General features: G+C 66.8%; 2 protein-coding genes across 2 annotated transcripts in view; one reads left to right on the top strand and one right to left on the bottom strand.

Moving 5' to 3' along the window:
* The window catches only part of MROH1 (maestro heat like repeat family member 1), a 40,018-nt gene extending 35,170 nt beyond the window's left edge, over window positions 1-4,848 (top strand). The window contains 9 exon segments of the mRNA XM_023747899.1: window positions 1,607-1,744; window positions 2,163-2,277; window positions 2,670-2,816; window positions 2,990-3,178; window positions 3,498-3,653; window positions 3,726-3,860; window positions 3,949-4,051; window positions 4,119-4,184; window positions 4,629-4,848. Of these exon segments, the coding sequence (XP_023603667.1) occupies window positions 1,607-1,744; window positions 2,163-2,277; window positions 2,670-2,816; window positions 2,990-3,178; window positions 3,498-3,653; window positions 3,726-3,860; window positions 3,949-4,051; window positions 4,119-4,184; window positions 4,629-4,714 (1,135 nt within the window). The 3' untranslated portion in view covers window positions 4,715-4,848.
* Window positions 4,849-5,012: 164 nt separating this feature from the next.
* The window catches only part of BOP1 (block of proliferation 1), a 19,931-nt gene continuing 15,554 nt past the window's right edge, over window positions 5,013-9,389 (bottom strand). The window contains exons 5-17 of the mRNA XM_014449146.2: window positions 7,740-7,894; window positions 7,550-7,667; window positions 7,354-7,476; window positions 7,087-7,299; window positions 6,854-7,015; window positions 6,694-6,774; window positions 6,557-6,626; window positions 6,345-6,477; window positions 6,083-6,263; window positions 5,707-5,995; window positions 5,542-5,626; window positions 5,310-5,417; window positions 5,013-5,231 (exon numbers count right to left, since the gene is read on the bottom strand). Coding sequence (XP_014304632.2) covers window positions 5,078-5,231; window positions 5,310-5,417; window positions 5,542-5,626; window positions 5,707-5,995; window positions 6,083-6,263; window positions 6,345-6,477; window positions 6,557-6,626; window positions 6,694-6,774; window positions 6,854-7,015; window positions 7,087-7,299; window positions 7,354-7,476; window positions 7,550-7,667; window positions 7,740-7,894 — 1,872 coding nt within the window. The 3' untranslated portion in view covers window positions 5,013-5,077. The remainder of the gene's footprint in view (window positions 5,232-5,309; window positions 5,418-5,541; window positions 5,627-5,706; window positions 5,996-6,082; window positions 6,264-6,344; window positions 6,478-6,556; window positions 6,627-6,693; window positions 6,775-6,853; window positions 7,016-7,086; window positions 7,300-7,353; window positions 7,477-7,549; window positions 7,668-7,739; window positions 7,895-9,389) is intronic.

Below are 9,389 nucleotides of genomic sequence, written 5' to 3'. Positions count from 1 at the left end.
GGGTCACTGAGCTCAGCAGTCTGGGTGCCTGCCCGCCCGCCTTGGTCCCTGAGGCCACTACCAGGCCCAACACAGTGGCCCCTCAGGGCTCCAAACAGCTACCTCGGGCCACAAGGTGAGCACGGAGCTGAGTGGCCGGGAGCCGGGCCACCTCCTTATGCGTCCCAGGTGTCGGGTTGGATGTGCCCCTTGGCTGGGACGCACGGGGACAGTGTCACCACCCCGCCCCCACTGCAGGCTGCTCTGCCACAGGACCAGCTCGTAAAGCCTCGCAGAGGCTGTGTGCCAGGGCCTGCCCAGCTCTGCAAGGCCAAGTGGAAAATGTGAACGGACCAGAGGACACTAACCCAGCGAGCCCAGGGCCTGGCACGCCGGACGCTGCTCCACGGCTGGGAGCTGTGGGGGCTGCAGGCCGCAGGCCACACACCCCGCCCCGGGGGCCCCTGGGCTGCCACCCCTGAGCTGGGACAGGAGCAGAGCCAGGCACAGGTCTTGGCTCTGATGGAGGCTGTCAGCCTGCGAGTCAGACCCTTGCAAATGCCACATCCACAGAAATTCCGGGCAGCAGGCACCGGCAGGGAGGCACCCTCCCTGAAATTGTCCACATCCTCCCAGGCCAGACCGACGCCTTCATTTGTTGCAGCCGAGAGCTGCCCAGAGCACTGGTCTCAGCCTGGAGCAGGGTGAGGAGCCGGCCCTGGGGGCGTGGCCCTGCGTCTGCCCAGTGACCCTGGTGGCCGGTGAGGGAGGCCCCACCCATGACTGGGCCTCCACTGGACTCCAGGCTCCAGGGACAGCAAAGGGGAGAGCAAGAGTCGCCTTCCAGTGCTTTCTCTCCGCTGGCCCCTGGGTGGGTGTCTGCCCTTAGGCCAGGAGCTCCCAGGGAGGGTGCCTCGCAGACACACACCTCCGCGGGCCAGTGTGAGGGACCACTGTGCAGGGGAGAGGGGTCCGTGTGGGAGGAGGAGGCTCCCTGTGTGGTTCTGAGGACCCTGCCAAGCTGCCTGTGGATCACAGGCTTTGCTGGGAGGCTCTGCAGGTGCAGGCCCACTGCTCTCCCCCGACCCTGAACTGAACGCTTCTGCCTGAGCTGGGGGCTTATCCCAGCGAGAGGGACGGACAGTAGATTCCAGCCGGGCCCTGTGGGCCTGGTCCCTCCTGCGGGGCTCTGGTTGGGACAGCAGGTACGGCCCACATCTACCATCTGCCGACTGGCCAAGCGGGTGGACAGCGCTGGGCATTTCCTACGAGCTGCTCCGGCTCCTGGCGGCCATGTGTCCTCAGAGCAAGCAGGTTCTCTCCATCACTTGCGCAGCAGCCCAGTTGATACCTGGGAGTGGACTGGGCCCCACCTGCTGTCCCTTCCTGCAGGACGTGGGGGCCCCTGAGTGGGGAAGGCTGTGCACATGGGAAAGACAAGGCTTGAGGTGCAGGAATAACTCTGAGGGTCCAGGCTCAGGAGTCGGGGCAGCAGTTTTCACTGAGGATCTGAGCCGCCTGGCTGTGCCTAGTCGGGAGGGGGAGCTGGTGGGGTGGGGCTGCACAGCCCCGGGACTTGTGTACGTGTGTGTGGGTGCGGGCTGAGTGCAGCTGCCTGTCCCCCCAGCACTGCAGTGGATGCTCTGCGGGCCGTGCTGCTGCGGGGCGGCAGCGAGGACGTGGTGCAGCGTGTGGAGCTGGAGGGGGGCTGGGAGCTGCTGAGCACCTCCGCAGGGCATGAGGATGGGGTGGCCCGGCTGGCCAGGTGAGCACTGTGGGCAGCCCCTGTTGAGGCAATGGCTAGGGGCCCTGGGACCCACAGGGAGGCAGACGTGAGGCCCCCTAGTGGTAGAGCTTCCTGAGTGCTCAGCCTGAGAGCAGGTACCCCTGAGGGCTGCACCCGTGCGGGGTGGGGGTGGGGGAGCATAAAGACAGCTGTGCACATCAGGTTGTGTGGACTGTGCAGGGGCGGGTTGGGGAGAGGAGCCCCCATGGAGCCTGGTGAGGTGGCTAGGAGGGGCATGTCTGAGTGGGAGGGTAGGAAGAGCCTGGCAGGGGGCACAGGTTCATGGGACCGAGGGCTCTGATGTGGAAGAGGCCTCCCCCATTCCAGGGGGGGTTGGCCTAGGATGGGCTCCATGGTGGCCCAGCCCCACCCTTGCATGGCGTGGCCCCTCCCCCAGTGCCATGGCAAAGTGTGCAGGCCCCCGGCTGCCCCTGGTGATGAAGGCGCTGCTGGGAGCACACAGCAGTGTGTATGAGGCCCAGAGGGTCACCTCCACAGCCTTCCTGGCCGAGGTAGGTGCTGCTTGCACTGATGGCTACCAGGGCCCTGTAGGGAGGGCAGCCCCCACAGGCTGGCACTGACCTGGCTTTCCCCAGCCCCCAGGGCCACGCCTGGTGCCACCCCTGCTCAGTGCCAGTAGCACCGACAGTGCTGACGACTTGTCCAGGCCACGCCATGGGGCTGGGTGGGCTGGGGCCAGAAGGTGGGAAGGACAAGGGGAGGCCTTTAGCCTAGCTTGGCCCTTAGCTGACCTTTGCAACATCCACCTCACAGTGGCCTGGGACTCGGCTGCCCAGTGCACTGGGGAGCGTTGGGGAGGGGGCTGTTGGGTGGTTGGTGCAGCCCTGAGGGGTCAGGCCAGGGAGTGAGGCCCTGGGAACAGGTCACGCTCCCCTGCCTCCAGCTGCTCACCAGCAACGTAGTGAATGACCTGATGCTCCTGGAGTCGCTGCTGGACAACCTGGCCGCCCGGCAGAAGGACCCGTGTGCCAGTGTGCGGCGGCTGGTGCTCCGAGGCCTGGCCAACCTCGCCTCCGGCTCCCCCGATAAGGTGAGTTGCCCGCCACACCTGGGGCCGACTGAGGGACGGTGGAGCTGTGGTCCGGGAGACCCAGGCATATGTGGGGGGGTGCGTGGAGGCTGCCTGGTGCGCCCACGGGCGGGGTCTGGTGGTTCTGTGAACCATGTGACCTGGGGACACAGCTGAGTGCAGGGCGTCCCCAGGTGCGGGCCCACGGCCCCCAGCTTCTGACAGCCATGATCAGCGGGCTGGACGACGGGGACGGCCCGCACAGCCTGGTGGCCCTGGAGGCCATGGCAGGCCTGGCCAAGCTGCTGGGCCTGGTGGAGCCCGAGGACCTGCGCGCGGTGCTGCTGCACACGGCCTTCCGCATCCGGCCCTTCTTTGACAGTGTAGGTGGGCGGGGACGGGGCGGACACCCACTCCCAGCCAGGCACCTGCTCCCGGCCCTCCTGCCTCTTGAGCCTCAGCTCCTGCCCCACCTGCTCCCTGGGTCACCCTGGCTCCCTCCCAGAGCGTGGATGTGGCCTGGGAGGCCCAATGCTCTGCTGGCATGGCCCCACTCTGCTCCCGGTGCCCGCCCGTCAGGCCCCTGGCAGGCGGGCAGCACCCACAGCACAAGGACAAGGATGTGGAGGGGAAGGGCCCAGGGCTCGGTGCTGTGGTTGGCAGGGCTGGGAGTGCCCGGGGGTGACACCTATGTCCCCGCAGGAGAAGATGGAGTTCCGCTCTGTGTCCATCCGCCTCTTTGGGCACCTTAACAAGGCCTGCCACGGGGCCTGTGAGGACGTCTTCCTGGAGCAGGTGGTAGGGGGGCTGGTGCCCCTGCTGCTGCATCTGCGGGACCCCCAGGCCTCTGTGGCTGCTGTGAGTGGCCGGCGGGGGAGGGGAGAGCCAGGTGGGGCTGGGACGGGCAGGGCGCTGAGTGCTGCCCCGCAGGCCTGCAGGTTTGCCCTGCGCATGTGCGGCCCCAACCTGGAGTGTGAGGAGCTGGCAGGCGTCTTCCAGAAGCACCTGCAGGATGGCCGTGGCCTGCACTTTGGGGAGTTCCTCAATGCCGCCTGCAAGCACCTGGTGAGGGGGTGGGTGTGGGTGTGGGAGGTGTGAACTGCGTGGGTGTGACCGTGTGGGGTGCGCCTGACTGGCTGGCCGGCCTCTGCAGATGTGCTACTTCCCGGACCTGCTGGGCCGCCTGGTGAGCACCAGCCTGTTCTACTTCAAGAGCAGCTGGGAGGACGTCCGAGCGGCTGCCCCCATGCTCACAGGTGAGTGTCCTCCTCTCTGCCCCTCCCCAGGGCCTGACCCCCCCCTGACCCCAGCCCCTGCCCACAGGGTTCCTGGTGCTGCACGTGGAGCCCCAGCAGCAGTCGCAGGTGGACCTGGAACAGCTCACTGCCGGTGAGCAGCACCCCCCCCCCCAGGTCAGGGCCCAGGGGCCCCCTGCCACCCCCACCTGTCTGGCTGCACAGGGCTCCCACTGACCCTGTGGGCACCAGGGGGGACTAAGTGATTTTCCTGGATTTCAAGGATTTTTTCCCTGTCACTGGTGACCTCATCGTCTCTAGTAATTCACGGAAACTTCTTAACTGTTCCAAAAGAGCTTAAAAAACACTAAAAAAGGAAAAACTATCTTTCCGTTGGCTCCTGAGCCCTCCCAGCAGAGGCCTGTCTTAGGAGGGTGGTAGGCGGGTGGCCCCACGCACCGGGTGGGGAGTGCTCCATGGGGTCCTGCGCCAGGAAGGGGGTGGGACAAGTCCTAGCACTGCCTGAGTGGGGGCCCTGGCTCAGAGTCAGTTCCTGAAGGGCCACGGAGGCGCCCCAATGCAGCTCCTTGTCCCCCAGCCCTGCAGCTCCTACTCAAGGACCCAGCCCCCAAGGTGCGAGTGAAAGCTGCCGAGACTCTGGGCCGCCTGGTGAAGTTCGCCTGAGGCTCCGGCATGCTGCCCCCGACAAGCAGCACCGCCAGGGCTGGCCTGGGCCTCAGAGTGCCTGCCCCGGCCACACGGGACCAAGCAGGGCGGGCAGTCTGTGCGCCCTCCCCTTCCCCAACCCCCCCCCCCCCCCCCCCGCTTCCAATAAAGCTGTTCACTCCTCAGCAGGTGACCAGGGGTGCAATGCGTGGCCTTTCCTTGTGGGACAGGCCAGCTGGACCCCCACTGGGAAGGCTGAGTGCGTGAGGTGTGGGGGTCGCTAGTCAGGAACTCAAATGCAAGGCCACACCACCAGTCGGGGGAGAAACATCTCTATTGAGGGTTCTGAGCCGGTGCCTGGACCCAGCACAGGCCGGGCTTCTAGGAGAAGAGGCGGACGGTGCCATCAGCCCCTGAGGAGAAGACCCACGGCTGGGTGGGGTGGAAAGCAACATCCAGCACGCCCAGGTCTCGGGTCAGCGTGTGCCCCCTCAGCACCTTCACCGGCACCAGCAGCGGGTTCTGCAGCAGGTCGCTGTGGGAGAGGGGAGGGTTCAGACAGGGGCAGTCCCCTGGGGGGCAGTCCCCTGGGGAGACAGTCGTCAGCACTCACTTGTACACCATCCCATGGCAGACAATGACACTGCCGTCGTCGGAGCCGGATGCAAAGAGCGGATACCGGGGGTGGAAGGCCACTGCCCGCAGGGCCTTCTTGTGGTGCCTGGAAAGGGGACCTGATTGAGGGCAGGCCGGGGAAGGGGGTGTGGGGGACGGCCCAGCGGATGACAGCCTCCCGCCCATGCACGCATGCACACGCACACGCACACGCGAGCACAGGGCCTCACCTCAGCACTCGGTAAGGCTTGGTGGAAAGGTCCAGGTCAAACCACACCAGCTTGCTGTCGTAGCTGCCGCAGATGAGGTTGTCACCTGGGAGCAGACATGGTGGTGGGAACCTGGTGCCCGGTTGTGCCACCCAAGGGGTGCGTCCCCCATGCCCCACCCCTCACCTGCAGGGTGCACAGCCATACTGGACACCCACTTGCAGTTGGGCATCAGCTTCTTGGTGAGCTCCTGGCGCAGCAGGTGGTACAAGCGGACGCTGCGCTGGGAGGCCACCAGCAGGAAGGGCCGGACGGGGTGGAAGGCCACGCGCTGTACCTGCCCGTGGCTGCGGCGGAAGGGGCTCTGGCTGCGGCGGCGGCTCAGCTGGTGGATCAGCACTTGGGTGTGGCCCTGGGTGGCCAGCACCACGGCCATGTAGTCCCCACGCCCATGCCAGGTCACCTGGGTCACCGGCTGCAGGAGGTGCGGTTGGCTGAGCAGGCCCTCCTCTGCCCCCCGCAACCCCACACCCCACGCCCCTCACCCTCCCATGCCCCACACCTTGCCGTGGCAGATGCGCAGCCTCAAGCCCCCCTGGCGCTCCTCCTCTGAGGCTTCCAGCCAGCGGGCGGGCTGCAGGGCAGGCTCCTCAGGTGGGGTGAAGGTGCCCAGCAGCTGGTCCGTGCTGCCCACTACCAGCCGGTCCCCCAGGGCTGGGTTCAACAGCAGCACCGCGTCCTCCCTGCAGGCAGAGCCGAGCGCGGCCACTCAGACAGGCAGCCCCTGCTGCCCGCCCCCTTCCCCCACCCAGCCTCGCACTTACACAGCCACGGCCACCAGGCAGATGGTGGGGTTGGGGTTCCACGACACACTCTTCACCACGCCCCCCACGGGCACAGTCCTCATGCAGCGGGCAGTAGCTACCTCCCAGAGCCGCACGGAGCCATCATCTGAGCCTGGACACAGCAGATAGGCCCTCAGCGCCCACCCTCCCAACCAGGCCCCCATGTTGGGGTTCCCCCACTTTAGGCCCACCTGAAGCCAGCCACTGGCCCCCCGGGGAGACACTCAGGCAGCGGACGAGGTCGCTGTGGCCCCTGTAGACCTGCAGAGAAGGGGCAGTGAGGACATGGACAGCTCCCAGGAGTGTGCTCCCCCCGCCCCCTGCTTACCAGGGCCTGGCATGTGGGGAAAGGCTGCAGGTCCCGTGGGCGAGGCAGTTTGGGGATGAGGTCTTCAGGGTCCACATTCACCTGAGGCAGGAAAGCACGCGGTCATCTTGTGCCCGTCCCTCCCCAGAAGCCCCCACCCAAGAATCCCGCCTCCGTGTACCCTCATCTTGCGCTGCCGCGGGCACAGATAGAGATCCAGGCAGCGCTCAAAGCGCTCATGGATGAAGCGGCCGTAGGCGGGCACGGCCCGAAGGCTTGGGAACTTGCGTGGCAGGAAGTTGAGCTTCCGCTCACTGGGCTCCTGCTGCTCCCAGGCCAGGCTCTGTGGACACAGAGAGGGGGGTGAGCTGGGGCCAGGGCCCGGGACACAAACCCCACCTGAGCCAGACCCACCTCCTCCTCGCTGGGCAGGTACTCCGGGGGCGGGTTGTAGGACTCGGCGTGGCCCGGCAGGGCCAGCTTGGGCGCCGGCACATGCATCTTGTGACGTCCCAGCACGGCATTGGGGTCCTCCTGAGCCCACAGGTCATAGAAGCTGGGGGTAGGGTCACGGGGCCGGCGAGGCTGGATCCAGCCCATCTTGATAGCATGCACCATGCGAGACACCTGCAGACAGATGTGGTCAGGGCAGGGCAGGGCAGGGCAGGGCAGTGTGGCCACACCTGGAGGAGGGCACCCACCTTTTCCTTTCTCCACCAGGGACGGGATGAAGCTGCGCTTGTCGGCGGGGCGGTTGGTCACAGGGTGGATCATGAGGTCCCCACTGAAGAAGTCCACGGCCGGCTGGGGAGACGAGCACAGGCTGTGGCCAGGTCCCTGCAGTGCCCCGACCCCAGGGCCAGCCACAGCCACCTACCTCATACGGGTCAAAGCTCGCATCCCCAAACTGGCCCCTCTGCAGCCGCCGTACCAGGGCCACCTGCTCATCTGTCAGCCGCACGTCGTGCCCCGTCATCCGGTCCTGCACTGTGCGCCTGGGGGACCGCCCATCAGAGCCCAGCTCCCAGCCCCCATCCCTCACCCCCCATCCTGCCCCCCAGGCTCACCAGTAATCAGGGTCGTCCATCTTGTCCAGAAACTGGTCCAGCTCATCGCGGGTTCGCACAGGCTTATAGATGCGCCTGCCATCCAGGTCATAGCCCACGTGTGGGAAGTCATCGTACCACTGCAGGGGCACGTTGCCCACCGTGTTCCGCACGTCCTAGGGCAGCAGGCAGCAGGTCAGCACTGCAAAGCCATCATGCCACCCCCCCCCTTTCAAGCCCCTCAGAGACAGGCGGGGCGGGGGGGGGGAGGGCGAGAACCAGGGGACAGGCCTCAAGGCAGGACCAGGCACCCCGACACGTGCCTGCCCTGGGGCGTGACGTGGCACAGGGGCCAGGCTGCCCCCCTTCAGCCCAGAGGCTCCGGAGCTGCACCTCACATTTTCCATTGAAGTGGTGCCGACCCTGAGCCCCCCCGGATTCCCTGGCCAAGGCTCTGGAGCCACAGACAAGGGTGAGCTCATCGCGTGGGCTCCCTCCCCTGGCAGGGCCTTAAGCAAAAATGGGCAGCCACAGGCAGGGAAGACCCCGCCAACCCCTCCAAGGGGAGGCAGAGGCCACTGCAGGCTGCCTACAGGCATGCGAAGACCCCCCAGCTACCCCCATCCTGTCCGCCACCCCCTATGGGCAGAGCAGCCGCATTCCTGGACACACATTCCTGGTCGAGGCCCCTGCCAGCCACCACCCTCCCTCCACCCAGCACCGAGACTGCTGCCCAGGCGCCGCTTCCTGCAACAGTAGCCACAGGGGGAGGGGCCCGCAGGAGAGTGAGCCCAGCTGGGAGCCCAGGCCCTTGCAGGACAGAACCCTCTGCACCTGCCCACCGGCCTTAGCACTCCCCAGCACGGGCACCGTGTGCTTGCTCAGTGCCAGGACCCCCTTCCTTCTCTGCACAGGGTGGGGCCTCCAGTGCACGGCCATTTCTGAACTGGACAGACCTGGGGGGGGGGGATCCAGGGGCAGGGGGTGTGGAGGGGCATTCGGAGGCTTCTCCAGAGAAGAGGCATGAGCCAGGAAAGGGGGGGTGGTTTCCAGGCAGAGGACACAACTTGTGCCAGACCCGGAGGGTACAGCTGATGCCAGGTGGGGGCAGGTGCAGAGGAAGCTGTGTGCCACCAGGGGACCCCACGTGTAAATGTTAGGGGGCGTTGCAGGAACTGGGGCTGAACTGTAGCTCCTCAATAATCCTCTGTGGCCCCCCCCACCCCCCGCACTCCTGGCACAAAAGGCCCAAGTGTACATGGGAGGGAGAGACAGACAGGGTGTGGCCAGGCGCCGGGGCCAGGGCAGCTGGGTTAACTTGGTCATGCCAGAGAAAAAAGCTGGGGTCGTGGGTCCCCTTTGACCCTCCTGCCCGGCTGAGGGGGAGCGAGGGGGCTGCACAGCACAGCTCCAGATCCACCCAGAAGGGGGCTCCCACTTTCCCGCATCCCCCGGAGGCAGCAAGATGCTCCCGGCCACGCCAGTGCCCCTTCAGCGCGGCGCCGGGAGGCAAAGGGACGCAGGGCCCCAGCTCCGCGGCCTCCAGGGGCGTGGAGGCGGGAGGAGGGCGGGCCGCGAGGGGAAGGGCCGCCCCCGCTATAAAGCCCGGGCCCGCGGCCCCACTCTAGCTGGGACGTACACGTGCCCTGCGGTGCTGCAGCCGCCACCGTG

This window comes from Myotis lucifugus, unplaced genomic scaffold (genome assembly GCF_000147115.1).
Source record: "Myotis lucifugus unplaced genomic scaffold, Myoluc2.0 scaffold_1042, whole genome shotgun sequence".
NCBI lineage: Eukaryota > Metazoa > Chordata > Mammalia > Chiroptera > Vespertilionidae > Myotis > Myotis lucifugus.
Note: the sequence above shows the minus strand (reverse complement) of the source record. Positions and strands in the feature narration are given on the sequence as shown.